Consider the following 19,391-nt stretch of genomic DNA (forward strand, 5'->3'; position numbering starts at 1 on the left):
TCCGGTTCAGAAACATTTATCTTTTTGGAGAAAACATCTGCCTGAGTTTTAGTGGTATTGAATTGAACCTAGTTACTTTCATTACAATTTGAAATTACTTCCAGATCCTCATTTATATACGCAACCTCCTGCTGCCGGTGAAGATGTGCATCCGCAGCCGATGTCCTGGAATCCAAATGATGAAATGGGCTGTCGTCAGATAGTGAATGTATGGTGAAGCGATATGCAGGAATATTACCGAAGTTCTTTCCCAACAAAAAATCGTTATTTTTAATACCTCGACACGTGTTTCGATCACCAAGTGATCATCTTCAAGATATTCAGGATCAAACCATAAACCTAAAGTTTTCATCTCGGTCATGGACGGAAGTATTTCATTTCCGATGCTGACTTGAAAATTGAAGTTGATGAGCTCTCTGAATTGAAGGGGTTATATTTTTAGGAGTGATTAATTTTTTGGGAAAGAAAGTTTTTGGCTTTCTACTACTCCATCTGATACAAAAAAAAAGTCGTAATTCATGAATGAAGTGTGTGTATTTTCTATAATGTTATCCAATTTGGTACTGAAGAGCCTTAGGGCAAGTGTCTTAAGGCGAAACATCGGTGTATACTAGTGAGGATGACAGTGTTCTATGTGACTACAATTTATTACCATTCATTCAAAGTAGAACTCATGTGAATGATATCTGATTCTTATTCCACAACAAATGTTTGAAATACAAACTGAGTAGAGAAAAGTATCTTCTGTATAATTCAGTGTTCATATAGAAGTATTTGTTTCGAAAGAATTATTTTCTTTCGTGTAATTCAGTTAGAGTTTTTTCAATTCGAAGAGTCTCAAACCAGATTATTAATAAAATTTCAAGAAAAATGAACTCAATCCACTCAATTCATTTCAGTCATCTTAATGAACTGAAGTATCACTTCATTTATGATATGAAGAAACACTTGCTCTTTGTTCAATGGGTTCAAGTTACATTCCTCTCAGTAATAGAGGTATGCTGGGAACTGAAGATCAGCCATCCATACATACCGGAATATTAAAATTATTTTCTATGATCATTTTGAATTTTCTTGCAAAATTGAATGAAATTTCTATGAACTGTTGAAATGAGAATGAGATGTGCTGGATATTGCCGGAAATGAAAAAATTGATGTGGCAGCGAAAGAAGCCACCTCTCTAGAATTGATAAACTGATATTAGCTTCCTGCAAGATCTGATCTCAGACGTTAGACATGAAATACTTCTAAATTGGAAGAACGATTTAGCAGTTATTTGCATAGCTGTGAAAATTGAACCTCGCCTTCTACTATAACTTTATATATTTATGTAGTTAGTACTTGATATAGTTATTTTTTGTGTGGTTGTAGTAATAAAGACGTTTATTATTATCATTACTGAATTGGGGAAGACTCTTGTAAGAATTTTCATCTAAGTCAAATAATTATTATTCATCTTCACTTCATTATTCCTAAAGGTATCCCTCAGATAGACTGGCAAAAATAGGCCTTGATGTGAATCCATTATGCTCATGTGTCAATTTTCGTTTAGCGGATATAAATCACATCTTATTCATATGTCCCAACTTCCAACTATACCGGCCGGATTTCTCAAATAAATTGCTTCCCCCCAATGTTTCGGTTTCAACTAATATAACAGTCCTTTTAGCTACACTCAATGAAACAATATACCACATATTTCTGAAATTCATAATCAAATCTGAAATATCAATATAAAATGTAGTAACTCGATCCATTTCGAAATTTCTGTGGCAAAATAAACTTTGGATTAATGTCACGAGGACTTAATAAAAAAAAACTGTGCAGGATTCGTTAATGTCTATTTCAGTCTGATAGATTCGAAAGAGTTTGATTTTGTTCACAACAAAAAATACATTCTTACCTTATATTCGCCGCCTCATTCACATATTTTCCCCATCCAAGAAGTGGGGGAACTGTAAGAGCCAGGGAATAGATCCATATTCCCACTACCAAGTAGACGGCATTTTTTCTGCTGAGACCCCGACTTCGAAAAGGCCGGGATACAATCATATACCTCTCGAATGCTAATACTGTTAAAGTTGTTATGGAAGTTATACCTACGACAAAAGATTCAAGCGTAACATATTATTACTCCTCGGAATTCTTGAAGAATTAGTACACTTTATCACACTTCATCACTACTTTCAAAAAGTTTCGCCTATCAGATATTCAATCTTGTCAACTGTTCTGAAGACAGCCTTTTATTTTCAATAGTGTCACGATATATAGTCAACTATGGGGATAAATTCAATTCCATGTTCGATTCGATAAAGTCGAGTGTATATGACAATACCTGTTCAAACTCTAAAACACTAATTCTCTGAGTACCTAGAATATAATAGCAAAGAATTTCATTAGAATTGCATTTCATCAGATGAGTTGGTACATCAAACTAGTCTACCATGTCTTCCATATAATAGTAGTCAGTTACAAAACTTGAATTAGACAAATGTTAATTGGAGTGAAATAGGTAGATTAAAAAAAAATTTCATTGCATTTTTTGGTTGGTTTCCGAGTGTTGCCGTGGTTTTCTTTGGTTACAATCTACGAACGTTCCATCTGCAACTGCGGCAGTCATCTTCAGTGGTGTGGTCGAAGTACTCCTGTTGACGTATCAACTGATATCAATTGTTACGTCAAGAAGAGTACTTCGACCATGCCACTGAAGATGACTCCGCAGTTACACTTGAATACTATACTGTGCAACAATAACTCTTTTGGTAAAGGAAGACCCCCACCATGCTGCTTTGTAAATAAATTCAGAAATTTCTGATATTGTTCTCGCAGGAAAAATATCTCATTGAAGTAAGCTCTTTCGAAAGGCTAACTATAATATCATAAACGAGAAAATTGGAAATATAGACTGGTATCCTGTCTTGAATAACGCTAATGTTGATGTCATGGTTGGCCTTTTTTATGAAGAAATTAATGAAATTATTACGAGACACGTACAATCTGAAATGATAAACAAAAACTATCCAATCTGGTTTTCGTGTAATACAAAGAAACCGATAAAAAATAAATCTGAACTGCACAAAAAATGAAAAACATACAAAAACGAAGAAGATTACTTGAACTTTCCAATATTGCGTAAAGAAATTAAAAACCAAATCAATTCAGATTACTCCAAAAACATCAACAATCTAGAAAATGATATGGGCACGAATGTGAAAAAATTATGGTCATATATTTCCAAAAAAAAAAATAAACAAAGAATACCATTGAGTATGTATGTCACTGAATGGACAAAAACTTGCAAATTCTCAGGATGTCTGCAACGGCTTCTCTAAATTTTTCTCCCCAGTTTACGAAAGTGATAATACTCCATCAAATATCATTCTAGATTTGAATTCGGCATATAGTACAATCTGCATTGACTCAATAAGTAAAGAGAAAATACGGCAACAAATTTAAAAACTTGACACATCAAAAAGCTGTGGCCCCGTCAATATCCCTTCTATTTTCATAAAGTCTTGTGTTGAGTCACTAACTGAGCCATTGTACATGATTTACAATCACTTACTGAAAACGGGAATATTTCCTAAAAACTTGAAATCAGCCAACATGGTTCCAGTATATGAAAGTGGAAACCAGAGTGTGATTGAAAATTATAGAGGGATATCGCTTCTATGTATATTTGGAAAACTATTCGAAGGAATAATAACAAACTTCATCTCATGGCAAAAAACCCCTAACAAATTTTCAACACGGTTTTTATTGTCAGCGCTCCTGTGTGACTGGGCTCCTGCCGTTAGTACAAGGAACGTTGGAATATATAGAGGACAACGTTCAGGTGGATGCCGTGTACACAGATTTTTCTAAGGCTTTTGACAAGGTCCATCACAGTACCTTGCCCATCAAGTTGGAGATTTTCTTGAAGAAACATATTATGCACTAGGTAGGGTAACTGTATTTTTATTTTTATCTGTAAATAATTATCTTTAGTTTAATCTAGCTCAACTCTTTGAATGTAATGATGAATCTTGTAATTTCTGTGCGACTCTATAATTGTAACTTTTTTTCTGTTGAGTTGCCAAAGCTGTAAATAAATAAAACAATCTCATGAATCAAATCTGATTCGAATTCATAACAAAAATTTGGAGTACATACTGAATAGCAAAAAGGGTTTTTAGTATATTTCAATGTCCAAATGGAAGTAGTTGTACTTACGATGCACTGTTTGGAACCTTTGGTGTAGTAATGAATATTAATGGAGTTTTTTCCCAACACCAAATCGTTATTTTTAACACCTCGACACATGTTTCAATCACCATGTGATCATCTTCAAAGAGGAAGATTAAACAATTTATTCATCTTCAAAGAGGAAGATTGAACTGTTTAATCTTCCTCTTTGAAGTTTAAACTGTTTAATCTTCCTCTTTGAAGATGATCACGTGGTGATTGAAACACGTGTCGAGGTGTTGAAAATAACAATTTGGTGTTGGGAAAAAACTCCAGTAATATTCGGAAGTAGTTGTTTCAAAAGTATTTGTTCTTTCGAGTAATTCAATGTTTATATGAAAGAGAGAGCTTTGTCTCACAGTTTATGTCTGCAAGTTACTTCTCGGCACGATCTACATATCTTTGTAAGGAGTTTATTTCAAAATTTATTGCTTTTCATCCTATCTCTGGAAAATTTCCACCCTTCTTTTCCAGAAAATTATCTGTATTGAAAATATACCCCTTTCTATTGGAATATGTTATTATATTCAAAACGCGACTTAATTTTTGAAATAGAAAAGTACAGATTCCCAATTTTCATGGGAACAATTCATTAGCTACGGCTGATAGAATTAGCATTTGGAAAGGCGTTGTGAAGGCTTTGCCTTGAGTATTTATAGGGGAGAAGTTCCTACGGGGAATATTGTGAAATGATTCGGCGAACGCCCATTAAAACTTTCGTTTTTTATCGAGCAGTTACTTGAATCAAATTCCAGAATTCAAATCGTCACAAGTTGAATCTGCTTCCAGCCTCACTTTGTTCAGTGAACATCATGATTGACACGTACAAGCTCTGGAAAAACTGAAAATGAGGAACTGATGAAATTTCCATGGATATGCATCAGGAACTTTTAATACTTGATTAACAAATATCACTATTATTCGGAAAGTCTCTTTGGGGTTCGGGTATTTATACTTACGGAATACTAATAGAATTAGTTGAAGAATAGGCCAAAATATTGAGCTTCAGAAAAATATTAGATTCATCTTGCTGATAATGTTCCTATAAATGTGAAGTCCAACAAAGACATTTTTCATAAGTCACGAAAATGGAATAGAAAATGAGGACAAGAACTGAAGAGTTCTATATTTTGCCAAAAATGGTGGCAAAACTGTTAACAACAGTATTTGCCTAATTATGGTTGAACAATGGTTACCAATCAATTCTACTCTGAGGGATGTAAGTTCATAGAGTCAGTGTGAATTCTCATATCTGGAGAGAATTGCATTTTGAACAGCTCCGAAGAAGTTCCTTAGCTACCCATATTAGAGAAAGATATGAAATATGTCAAATTTGCAACAGAATAATATCAGGGAACACCTTGAAATACATCAAATATTTCAGGAGTCCACAATATTGACATAGTTCACGTCGAAAAATCTATCAGCCATCTATTGGAAATAGAACGAATAACAAAAATGCAAGATTCATTAGTTTTTTCCAATTTTGAATACGGAGGCAGATTTTAGCCCCCGAAACGTTAGAATATGTTCCTTTATTTCTTTATAACTGCTTATCTTTTTTCTTGATATGAGAAGTTATTGACTTGTACTAGATTTCATTAACTTTAAAAATAGGTATGAGTACCTAATTTTAAACCATAATATATAAATAAATAATTTGAGGAAGTGAGTTTATACTACTTTCGTGCTGAATCCTAATTCGAAAAATACTTCAAATCAACAGAACAAGTTATCGGGGTGGAATGAATAGATTTTTTTTCTGTGTCTATATACGGTAGATGTAGAATTCTGATTTATTCCATTGAAAAAAATGATTTTGTTCATAATATCAGGTAGTAGTTCAGAATCGACAAATATGAATTAGCTGAATATCCCATTAATTCCAAATGTAATTCATGAAATCTTTCTCTAATATATTTCACCAAAGATTTTCAATTGCCAAATGAATCCATTCATTGGATATTTTCAATGCTAGACTTCATTAGGAAATTTTAAAAGTATATTCAGGAGGGTCCTTCTTTCAAGAAGGGAAAGTTTTGATATCTTTCATCTGTAACCAAAAAAAAATGTATTTTTCTCCATCCATTCAATGTTTTTTTTTCGTGAAAACTCTCTCATTTTTTATGAACCAATTCAAAAATCGCCGTTTTTTGTAATATTCCATCTGAACTTTCATAGTTTAAGAAACAAAATAAGTGAACTTGATTCCTCATTACAGTCTCTTGAGTATCCGGATGTAGTTGGTTTAACAGAAACTTAGTGAAAAGAAAATGAAAAACAGTAATCGTCAACATTGTACGGTGCAATTTGACGATGATTCTTCGTTCACTCTGAAGTCTTCAAATTATTAGGGATTGTCGAGTCAGGCCAATCAAGTAGTTGCTAATATGCAAAAATATTGTTCTCAAAATAATGGTCTCATTCTGAACAGCTCAAAAACTAATACAATCGCCTTTTCACTACATGAGAATGATCGCAGTGTTCTGGTCGAAATAAATGGCAAGTCAATACAACGAACCTCATCTGTAAAATTTTTAGGTTTGAACATAGATGCTCAACCCTCTTGGAACAAGCACATTGATTATATTTTGAGTAAAATGTCGAAACATTGTTTTGTAATTCGTAATCTCCATAATGTTATTCCATGGTATATATTGGAGAGCTATTACTATGCTTATATTCAATCTTCATTCAGTTATTGTCTGATCAACTTTGATAACTGTACAAGAATAAACGAATTACTAATAGCTCAATTTATTGAATATCCACAGTAATAACGACTGCCACTTCAGATGAAGACTTCATATCTCACGATCACGACTATACAGGGCTTTTCATGATGAGCGTTAATTAGCCGTTTCTGACAAACTATCGAACGGATCAACCTGAAAATTTCACAGTATGCATAAATCAATATGACCTACACGCCTAAAATATTTCAGACAAAGCGGCTTTGTCGCTTCTACTATAAAGTAGCCGCTTCTTTGATTTTTCAAATGGAACACCCCGTATATTATATCATATTATGATTCATTATCACTTTGTCAACAAATTCATATACTATTTCCCTATACCTATCTATTTCCGTTCAGAAGATATAAATCAATTTCGATATTTTTTTTCACTTGAACTCTCTTGCACTAAAACGATCAAATTTGAAATGGAGTGGAGTGATACTATGAGAATCTTCACTCAGAGTCATATTTTCATTTGCCTCATACAGGGTCTTCAAAAAATGCAGATACTTTGATCTCATGAAAAAATGAGTGAAACTTAATTTTTTCAAATGGAACACCCTGTATATTTCTACATTTTTGAACTCTACATCCAATTTAACATTAAATTTGTTCAGATAATACTATTTCTATTTTGAACCGTTTTCGAGATAAACTGTTTCGAACGGAAACTGACGTGGTGTTCTTGCTCGTTTTTTTGAATTCATCACTTATTTTGGATATTCAACATTTTTTTATACTTAGTAATATTTCTTTTTGATCCAGTTTTTTTTACTATCTCAGATCAGTCAATTCGAAATTAGTATGTACCTACCTTAGAAAAAGTTACAATTTGTATACATTGAGGTATTGGTCTCTAACGTACAACAGTAAACATTAATATTTTTCAATAGTCTGCTTTGAAAAAATAAATGAACCAATTATTTAACGTCAGACTTTCGTTGGTGGTTTTGACTGATTTATTAATAATTTATGGTGAGTGCAATACAATTGCAAGTAGAACATGCCGAGTATTTCATGAAAGATATCCACAACTTCCGAAGCCGAATAATAATGTGATGAATCGACTACTAAAAACTGTAGGTTGAATGGAACCTTCCGTCCAAAAATCATTCGTAAGAAGACTAAAGTGGATGATGATGACAATGGTATAACAGTTTTGGGATACTTTCATGCATTTCCAAATGCTTCTCTGCACGAGGCTGAAAGGGAGATAGGTATACCCTACGTGACAATTTGTCGAATTCTTAATAAGCATAAATGGCATCCCTATAAGTTCTACTGTGTCCAACCTCGTAGAGTGGAATTCTTTGAGTGGTTACTTGTCAAGACTCAAGAGGATGAACATTTCCTTGACAATATCATATGGACAGATGAGGCCAAGTTCACAAAAAATGGAGTTTTCAATAGACACAACAGTCATTATTGGGCGCCAGAAAATCCCCATGTTGTCCGCCAAAGGGGTTTTCAAGAAAGATGGCAATTCAATGTATTTTGTGCCATAAAGAGTGAGTCAATTTTCTATATTGAGTTTTATGATGATAATTTGAATGCATCAAAATATGAAGATTTACTGAGGAATGGAATTCAAATGATTTTAAATAATAGACCATGAAGAGAACGTGTATGGTACCAAATGGATGGTGCTCCACCCCATAATTCTCATTCAGTCAGCGAAGCTTTAACCGAAATCTTCGAAGACAGATGGATTGGTAATAATGGACCTTTTCGTTGGCCTCCTAGAACACCAGATGGCAATCCATTAGATTATTTCGTGTGGTGTTTCATTAAAAATATGGTTTACTCTACTCCAATAACAACAATGGAAGATATGAAATCGAGAGTTACAACTGCTTTCAATAGTTTGACTCCAGACTTGATCAGAAGCGCTACACATGACAATCTTTTGAAGAGATTACATGTTTGTTTAAGTAGAGGTGGAGATGTGTTTGAACATATTCTGAAATACACTGACGAATAAATTAACTCATTAATTTATGGGTTTATTATTTTCAGTTCGTGTTTCAGCGTTAATAAAACTATTGTTTGAAGAGAAGTTTCATTCGATGGTTGAGGAGTATTTTAATAATTATCTTTTCATTGTATTATCTGTGACTACTTGAGAAACATCAAACGAAATCTGTTTTATAAAAATGAGTGATGAACAAGGAAACCATGTCAATTTCCGTTTGAAACAGTTTATCTCGAAAACGGTTCATAATAGAAATAGTATTATCTGAACAAAGTTAATCTAAAATTGGATGTAGAGCTCAAAAATGTTGAAATATATAGGGTGTTCTATTTGAAAAAATTGAGTTCCACTCATTTTTCCATGAGATCAAAGTATCTGCATTTTCCGAAGACCCTGTATGAGGCAAATGAAAATATGACTCGGAGTGAAGATCCTCATAGTATCACTCCACTCCATTTCAAATTTGATCGTTTTAGTGAAATTAATTTATATCTTCTAAACGGCGATAGATAGGTATAGGGAAATAGTATATGAATTTGTTGACGAAGTAACAATGAATCACGATATGATATTATATATGGGGTGTTCCATTTAAAAAATCAAAGAAGCCGCTACTTTATAGTAGAAGCGACAACGCCGCTTCGTCCAAAATATTTTAGGCGTGTAGGTCATATTGACTTATGCATACTGTGAAATTTTCAGGTTGATCCGTTGAATAGTTTGCCAGAAACGGCTAATTAACGCTCATCATGAAAAGCCCTTTATAGTCGTGATCGTGAGATATGAATCGAAACCTCTCTGTGACTATCTTTCAGTCATGAAAAGTTCAGTTCATCGGAACAATATGTGAGGCGCACAAGACTGACAAAATCACATAATGACATAACCGGGTAGTTTTGAAGTACGTGACTTCAATACTATGAATTCTTCTCATAACCAAGTTTATAGAATGTCACATGAAGATCACTGAAAGTTTTTTCCTGATGAGTTCCGTTGAATATAATTCATAGATTGGATTCGAATATTCACTGATTCATTCGTTCGAAGTTTGTAAGTGTCTGACTTCCAAATGTAGTCAGCTCTCTCCTCAATTATCCAAGTTACATCTTTCATCGATGGATATAATTCTAACACTTTTTTACATTCTTAGAAAATATCGTCCCTTCAGTTTACATCTTATTTTTCCGATATGGAAAAACTTTCAAAAAAATCACCAGTGCAAGTATTATTACTTGGTTTTTTTGACTTCGTTCGTATACCCTTAGAGGTTTAATATTGAATGTTCATGCAGATATATCGGTTGAAAGAAAAATTGCCAGAAAAGTAGGTCATTTAGATGTCAGATTGATCGGAATCTCAACAAGTACAATCACCAATCAGAGCAAAATTATGCGATGATGAAAACCCTTGTAGACCGTGTCAAAAGAATTAGTGAGTCAGATATATTGAATGAGACCAAACTCGAAGATTACTGAGACGTCAAAGCTAACTGATAAATTATCATATTGGCTGGGGAGAAACAAAAATTCATTCCCTGCTGTTTCCATGATTTTCTGTTGCTGTGGTTCGGTTTGCATCGGAATTACGAAACGCAGTATCAACAACAGGATTCAATAACACAATCATAGCTGCAACTTCGAAATCCAATATTGCAGAGTATATCCTAACAGAAATAAACCACGTAATAGTGTTCGAGGAAACTATCGTCTTGTCTGATACAAGGTATTAGCTCGCAAAACTTCGTAGGAGGCTTTTGAGATCTAGAAGCATCTCGAAGACAAAAAAAAAATTCGGGCTAACAGAATGTGACACTCAGTATTAGAAAGGGTCAGAAATGGACGGGAAACAACTTCGATCAACAGCAGCATGTCTGTCAAGACGTGGATCAATAGAAACAACCTAGAACGATTGCGGAGCATTCGCTTGGGCACCCCACCACCACCTCTTGCAGCTATGAATATTAGTGAAAATGAAGTTACCCAGTCAATCGGTGCTAAGGCTTCGAGATACTACCGTTGTCCTCGCTGTTGATGGATATATAACTGAAGTACCGCTCAGTACCGCCTCTACCGCCGACGAGTTTATAGTTACAAATTATATCCAACTCCTCCTATCACTCCAATGTTTGTTCTCTTCAATTATCTTACTGAAAATGACAAATACCCTACACAGATGCTATCAGACCTAACATTAATTTGGCAAATGTCAATACTTCTTCAGACTTTGTTCCTGATTTCCACCCGATATATAGGAATCGATGACGAAGATATCACCAAAATAGCTTTCACGGTAGAAAACGAATTTCATGAAGGATGAGCTCTGACCGAGAACGCTTCATAAATGTTTCTGAAAGTGATGAATAATATTCTACGAGCAGTTAAGGATGAGCGTTGTTTCGACTCTTTTATATCTAAACTATGCGAACACTTTTTTTGTAAGCACAAAAGCAAGCGCATATAATAATGGACTCGTATTATCCCAAGACCCTATGGATACAAATCTACCAATCGCACCTACACGAATCTTCTATTCAGCAAAATCAAAATTTCAACAATGAAACAAAAACTACTGACAATTGTATAGGAAGCTGAATTCTTTGACCCTCTTATTTTGGAAAAAAAACAATTCAACTGCAGACCAGAGAACACCCACTTGGTTTTTATCCATAAAAGACCTAGGAGGCAGACCAGGTAGATATTTTTCATGAAATGCGTTTCAATATTATCAATGAGTAACTTCAGTAAAATGTACATGTTTCCACTGAAATATAAAAAAGATGACATGAAATCTCCTGTCATTGAGAATTTTCCAAATTGTCGCTGACTTGAGTACTAAAAAAGTATTGTTTTTTTTCCTTTCTCAAGTCATTTTTCAAAGTAATCCCAGTTATTATGTGTTTCAATCTGTGGTTTTTAAACAGCATAAGTATTTTGGGTGTCCTGACGAAGGTGACGAAAATACAGAAAATATTTTTGAATGAATTTCTTTCAATTCTCTCCGTTCACAATCTAAGAAACAAAGTGATATACTCGTAGAAATTCACACAGGAATAGGAGTTCAACATGTTAGTTCCTGCATTAATTTAATGTATTTCTGAAAAAGAACTTCGTATTTTATAACTCTGCCTATCAAAAAATGAGCTGAGAATTGCATAGATACTCATCTGAACAATTCGGTGTCCAAAATTTGAGCAAACTGCAGCACTGAAAATACTACTTATAAGTAGCTTCTTCGATTTGATTCATTTCAAAAATTCATCTCAGATGTCAAAATATCAAATTTATGAGGATGACCAAGAATTGGTCCAATAAAAAAAGAACTTCAGTTGGCTATAATTTTTTTTTTCAATCTCAAGGACGAAGGAAGTTTTGGTTTCGAAAAATTCAATTATTTGCTTTCCTTCTGATAGGCAAAATCATAAAATGAACCAAGTTACTGGTGAGTAATGTAGTTTCTGCTGTAAATAAGATGGAGTTAGAGCGAGAAGGTACCAGTCTGAACTGGAAGTTCGCCTTCCTACACCTTTGAATTTTCCATCACGATTTTTAACTTTTTCCAATTATGGAAAGTAAGAATCCCCAGGAAGATCATCGAAGAACTAATTTTCTGCACAACAGTGACTTTTGTTCAATATTCAATGACCTGAGTAGGTGAACATCACAATTCTAGTGTTTTTTCGAACTCTCATTTCGTTAAATAGAATATCCAGATTGCACATGTTGAAACATACCTAATAGTGACATGAAAAATCCATACATTTTGCACATAGTTTTTCCAAAGATCCATCTATACGAAAGAGCTGAAGCCAAAGTCAACGGATTTCCAAGAATTGACACCGAAAAATCGCTGCATACCAAGTTGAACAAGATGATGTTCAGTGGTGTCCATAACTGAAACAAATAATAAAAATACATGAATTAATTTTGTAATTTTTTTCGAGTATTCAATTATCATAATACATTATTATAAAAAGATTGAAAAAAGTGCAAAACCAATAGACGTCAATGATAAAAATTCAGAAGTAAACTTCGGCATTTATCGGGAGGTATACTGAAAATGTCTATTGGATAAACTGAATAGCAGTTATTGGTGAAACCAACAACGCCGATATGACTAGCTAACTTGAGTGTCACACCTGTAGGTGGTTCCATTTCTTCTCACTTGCGTTGGAACAGTAATTTTCATCGAGTACTTGTCTTGGTTTTATACATATTGTTACTTTTATACAAATATATTAACACATATTAATCGAGGACCGCCTGATACTGATAATAGCCAACAGGCTGAAATACCTGTCTGCCGGTGTCTCTTAAATTGAAATCAAATTGGGAATGATTGAAATAGTAGTCATCTATTCATCTTTTAATTTTCATGGAATTATTTTTCAGCAGCTTGGCTGTGTCAACCATTTTTAAATTCATATAATTTCTAGAAACATGTGGATCAATTTTTCGATGGCATTCCAGGAGAGACTTCCAAATTTCTGCTGTTTTAAAGATTAATCAAAATACCAACGCCGACATAAGAAACATGGCAAGCTAACTTGGGTGTTACATCGACAGGTGGCTTGCGTTTACGCAGATATTTTTATCAGGTACCCTTCTTGTTTCTTCGCATTTCGTCTTCAATCGACGATCGCCTGCCCGGTACCGATGATGCCGAACAGACATCAACAGGAAATGACCCGAGTCAAAAATTTCAAATAGAACATTGCATATATTCTTCGAGAGCTATCCATAATGTGAGGTGAACGTTTTGAAGCAGATTTCAGGTTTCGAAAACGGAAAAAGGATGTTTTTTGAAACGTCGACCATCAAAGAGAGCTAAGTATGAATATTTGAATAGAAATGGCCCATATTTGATAAAAATGTATATTGAAACTTATTAATACAGTTTATTGTATGATTCTCACTATAAAGGGCGACATGAGTTTTGCTATACAATAGCTTCTTCAAGCGTAAATAATAATATTTCACGCTTGATAAAGCTATTGTACAGCGAAATACGTGTCGCGATTTTTGTAAAATCCTTCATAGTGAAGATCGTACAATAAACTGAAATAATAAGTTTTAAGTATAAATATTGAATTGTTCACTATTGAATTTTTCAAATTGCTAAATTTAAGAATGCGACAAGTCACTAACTCATCGGACTCTTCAGTGGTTTCAATTAAGAAGTAACTTTTTAGTTTGCCCTTCATCACACTACATCATATTTTCTACCAGAGAACCGCCCAGGCTCCGCATAGGAGCGATGCTGATACTGAATATAAATTCATCCACCAGAAATTCAAGAGCATGGAGAAACAGTGATGAAAATATGATTTTGTTTCACGGACACGCCTTTTTTACCCGCGGCAGGAGCCCCAGTTAGAATATTTGAAAAAAAATCGTATTGCACATGTACGATATAAACCGAACCTACATACAAAATTTCAGTCTTCGAAAATATACCGGTAAGGAGAAACAGTGATGAAAAGATAAGTTTTCATTTTATTAACGCCCCTTTTTCCTTCGCGGCTGGCCCACAGATGGAATATTTGAAAATCCTTCCTTACTGCACATCTACAACATGGCGCAGCATGGCGGATGGAGTAGAAGTATCGGTTAGTCGAGAGCTCGACAAATTGAGAAAAGCAGAATTATTTGAGATTATTATAAATAACAAATCATCAGAAAGTGTTACTAGTGATGTTTTGTGTAGCTTTTTCAAAAATCGTTCAAATACCACCACTATTAACAATCCAACCTGCCTCAGAAGGTATTACCAATTAGATAACATGACGATGGAAAAAGCTCATCTACAAGAAAAAATTGAACTTTTGAAAAGTAGAATAACTGACTCGGAATGCAAAATGAGCCTCTTAAAACAAGACGTGCAGAAAACACCAATAGTAACATCAAAACCACAAGAAATCCTGATATCCAGTCAATCAAAAACATCCACACCATCAATACCTACCAAGGATTCCTCAATAAGCACAAAATATGCCCAAAACGAAATGCTACCTGCAAATGAAAACCATGAAACCAGCAATAACCTAGACTGGAATTCAATCACATATGAAAACGGTCCCAGGAAAAAAGCAGACGACAAAGATGGTAGAAGCAGTGAGAAATCCACAACAACAAACCAATTCTACAAGGCGGCACCACCGAAAGCCTATCGTAGGTGTCAACAAAACTATATCAACTGTGAAGACTATAGTTGAGTTAGGATATCTTCATGTCTATCGATTGTCACCTTACACCACACCCGAGAATCTCACCAAAGTTCTGGCAGAAACACAACCAGGCATTCCTTTCACCTGCGAACAACATCATAAAAATGAAAATACGTGCTCCATGTTAGTGAAATTTCGTATCAGCCACATCAAAGATGTATAAAATCCTCAAATATGGCCTGCTGGAGCAATGGTTAATAGATATCAATTTCCGAAAAATGCAAATTTTTTACGGGAAGCCTCTAGACAGACGAACGAAGAAGTTTAATCACTACTGAGTCTGACCAGGTTTGTTCAACTGTCAAAAACTTTAAAAAAATCATCCATTTGAATATTCAAAGTATAACCAACAAACTCAATGTACTTGATGCGTTTCTGGCAGAACATTAACCCGATTTTGTACTCTTGTCTGAACACTGGCAACCTCTTGAGAACATTAAAAATATCTACTGTATCATAGCCGCTAATTTTTGCCGGAGCAAAAAGTGCCACGGAGGTGTGGCTATATTTTCCCATAGTGAGCACTACAACTTTTGTAAAGAGTTATCTCAGATAAAAAACGCCTCCATAGAATTGGACAATATCAATAAATAAAGCATAGTAGCCATTTATAGGTCGCCCAATGGCAATGCAGATCTATTCTTCATACAGTTCTGCAAAGTTTTTGATGTCCTCAACAGCAATTTCAAAAATATCCTAATATGCGGTGATTTAAATTCCAACTTCCTGGAAAACAGTGTATCAAAAAAATTCTATATGACATACTAGAAAGTCATGAATTCGAATCACTGATAATGCAACCTACATGTGTTGCAACAACTAAAGGGGGAAATAAAAGCGCTACTGCAATAGACTATATTATAACTAATATGTCAAAATCAATCACATTCGAAATACTCGATCCATCATGCCCAAGTTGTCCAACTGCCAGATGATTTCAGGATCCAGAAATTCAAAACATCTTATAATCTCCGCAGGAGATTCACGGATCTCAGCATGAATCAGTTCAAACATATCCTGAAAAACTTCACCCCCTCCGATCTCAAATTTCCACACATTGATCAAAACTTCGAATTATTGTGGGATCATTTTACTTTTGGTTTCAATGCATCCTTTCCAAAACTTTTAGAAACACCCCCAGCCACAAAACACAATGATGCATGGTATAATAATGAACTAAAAGGAATCAGAAAATTTTAAACTTCTAAGTAACCTGCGCAAGTCACATCCAACAAGCGATGAACTGAGTACAGAACTGCGAAAAAAAATTATAATCAATATATTATTATTGCAAAACAAAACTATTTCGCATGTTTGATAAACTCATCCAATAATAAAATTAAAACAATAATAATAATAATAATAATAATAATATGTCTTTATTCACACTTAATTATAATACTATAATACAATACTATATCCCATAATAGTGTGTAAGGGCGGAATTCAGTCGCCCCTATCCAAGGATACTGGTGACTGCTCTTCCATTCAACCCTTAAAACAAAACTAAAGAGAACGAGAAAAGAGAGAAAAAAAATAAGAGAAGAGAAAACAAATCTGAATCTAGAGGTTCACAGGCTTTACAAGTGTAACTTGAAGTCACGAAAAAATATATATTATTTACAAATCAAAAATAATAGTAATATAAATGTTTTTAACTGCGTGAATGAGAATCAGATTAATGCTAGGGTGCTAACAGTAATTATATCATGAAGGTTCCAAAGGAAGTGATAAAAACAAAACAAGAAAACAAAGGGAGAGGATTGAAGGCAGAAAGCACATCAATTATTATTGATCAGACTTTTAACTCTTGCTTTCGTGGCACAACACTTATATTTGAAGTCTATCCTCAAATAACATGTTTCTCAGTGAGTACTTGAAAACAGATTTATTAATGGTTTTTAACGAGTCAGGAATGGCATTATAGATCTTTGTTACATTATAAAGAAACGATCTTTGGTATAGTGAAGTATGGTGTATTGGAGGGGTAAGGCGGTATCGATATCTGGTATGAAATGCGTGAACGTCGTGTCTGAATAAAAGTTTGTTGTATAAGTAAATAGGTACTTTCGTTTGAAATACATTATGTATAAAACAACTTGTCTGTAGTAACCATCTTTGTTTCATAGTTAACCAATTCGATTCTTTAATTTTATGAGAAATTGAATTACGTTTCCTTATTCCATAAATGAACCGGGCACATGCATTTTGAACAATCTGAATACGATTTTGATCGTGATTGGTTAAACTAGAGTAATACACCATATTTGCAAAGTTAAAGTGGCTCAACACTAAGGTTTCACACAATATCTTTTTTGTTTTGACATCTAAAATTTTTGAAAAATTTGATACCAGTTTGAGGTTACAATATGCATTTTTGATGCATTTCGTTACATGTGCACTGAACCTCAACTCTGTGTCCAGAACTACACCTAAGTTTTTTGTTGAGCTCACGGCTTCAATGTCTTCTGTACCAATTTTGATGTTAATTTGATCAAGTTTATTCCTGTTGTTCCTGTTACCAAAAATTAATAACTTGGACTTGACAGGATTGATTAGCAGACAGTGATCTGGTCAATATTAAACTCAAGACTAAACAGGAAAAAACAACAAACCGATATTTCATTGAAACATCAGAATCAATTAATAACTGACGGCATTGAAGTTGCAAACATTTTTGGCAGATTTTTTGTTGGTATTGTGGAAGATCAGATGGATAAAAGTGAGTTTATTCTCGGACTGTTTTTTGACCTCTCGCGTACCTTCGATGGCCTCAATTTTGATTTTATATTGTCAAAATTATCAGCAATAGGGTTACGAGGTAATATAATTGATTGGAATCAGTCATTCCTACAAGGGTGAGATGAGCTGATGAACTCTCTTTATTATGTCAAAATTTGAACATTTACAATTTATTATAAAGCTAACCTGCACTTCTATGTTGTCCTATATGACACATATTATTACTGTTGCAATGTTATTTTTCAATTGCATTTTTAAGTTTTATGACCTGTCAACCCGATTCAAATTGGTGATTTTATGGTCAATGAAAATGTCTGTATGTCTGTCTGTCTGTCTAAAGATATAGCGGTACGGAGAAACAGTGATGAAAAGGTATATTTCATATGTGAACGGTTCCTTTTTATTGCAAATCTACGAGATTAAACGAACCTACATAAAAAATTTCAACGTTCGAAAATATACTGGTACGGAGGTACAGTGTTGAAAATGTAACTCTTCCTTTTTTTATTGCACATCCATGACATGATACCAACCTACATAAAACATTTTTGCCTCTGATAATATACCGGTATGGAAAACAGTGATGATAAGGTAACTTTATATTATGAACGATACTTTTTTCCCTACTTCTGGCTCCCTAGTTGAGATATTTGAAAATCCTTTTTCATCGCACATCAACAACATGAAACGAGCCAACATACAAAATTTTAGTCTCCGAAAATATAACGGTACATAGAACAGTGATGAAAAGGTAAATTTCATATATAATCGGTACACTTTTATCCAGTTGTTTATATTCCAGTTATGAACACCACTTTTTCCCCTGCGGCTGGCGCTCCAGTTGGAATATTTGAAAATCCTTCATTGCGTGTCTAATTCTTATGAACCAATATTATAATATACCTATATACCAAATTTTAGCTTCGTGTGACTAACCAGTACGAAGAAACGGAGATGAATGTGTGACTTTCGCATTTATTAGTATAGATTCACCTTCGTTTATTTTTCAGATTGTGGAAGGTTATATAGCCAAAAAATAGTATGAAGTACTGTTTTTTTGATCATTTGATTGGATATAAAATAACTTTTACAACAATCAAACACGTAGCCATTTTTATTCTTCTTTATTTGTGTCAGATATCTGATGAGAAAATCATATTTTAACAATGAATTTCTCTTGTACGACAAGATACTATGCGGTTCGATTTTCTGTGCAAGTGAAAAAATAGTTACTAGGAAACTGACGATAGGAAAAGCAGCTTATTCCACTTTTTCACTGGCACTGAAAAAAGGTACAGCAAGTTCAATTTTTGAATTTTCAATGAAAAATTGAGCAAACTATGTCGTTTGTTCCGCCCAAAAATCAGATTGTTTGACATAAAGCATAAAGTTAATGCTTGAGAAAGCTAGTGTATAGCGAAACACGTATCGCGGTTTTTGTAAAACCATTTATAATGAAAATCATATAATAAACTGTATTCATTAGTTATTT

General features: G+C 34.0%; 1 protein-coding gene across 4 annotated transcripts in view; it reads right to left on the reverse strand.

The window, feature by feature from the left end:
- LOC111510103 (pinopsin) overlaps positions 1 to 19,391 on the reverse strand; it is a 116,321-nt gene that overhangs the window by 24,971 nt on the left and 71,959 nt on the right. For all 4 annotated transcript variants that reach the window (XM_074185190.1, XM_074185191.1, XM_074185192.1 and 1 more), the window contains exons 3-4: positions 12,665 to 12,824; positions 1,904 to 2,099 (exon numbers count right to left, since the gene is read on the reverse strand). In XM_074185190.1, coding sequence (XP_074041291.1) covers positions 1,904 to 2,099; positions 12,665 to 12,824 — 356 coding nt within the window. The remainder of the gene's footprint in view (positions 1 to 1,903; positions 2,100 to 12,664; positions 12,825 to 19,391) is intronic.

The sequence above is a fragment of the Leptinotarsa decemlineata genome, unplaced genomic scaffold (assembly GCF_025532065.1).
Source record: "Leptinotarsa decemlineata unplaced genomic scaffold, Ldec_3_MD MMD2_tig00026369_RagTag_RagTag, whole genome shotgun sequence".
NCBI classification, from domain to species: Eukaryota; Metazoa; Arthropoda; class Insecta; order Coleoptera; family Chrysomelidae; genus Leptinotarsa; species Leptinotarsa decemlineata.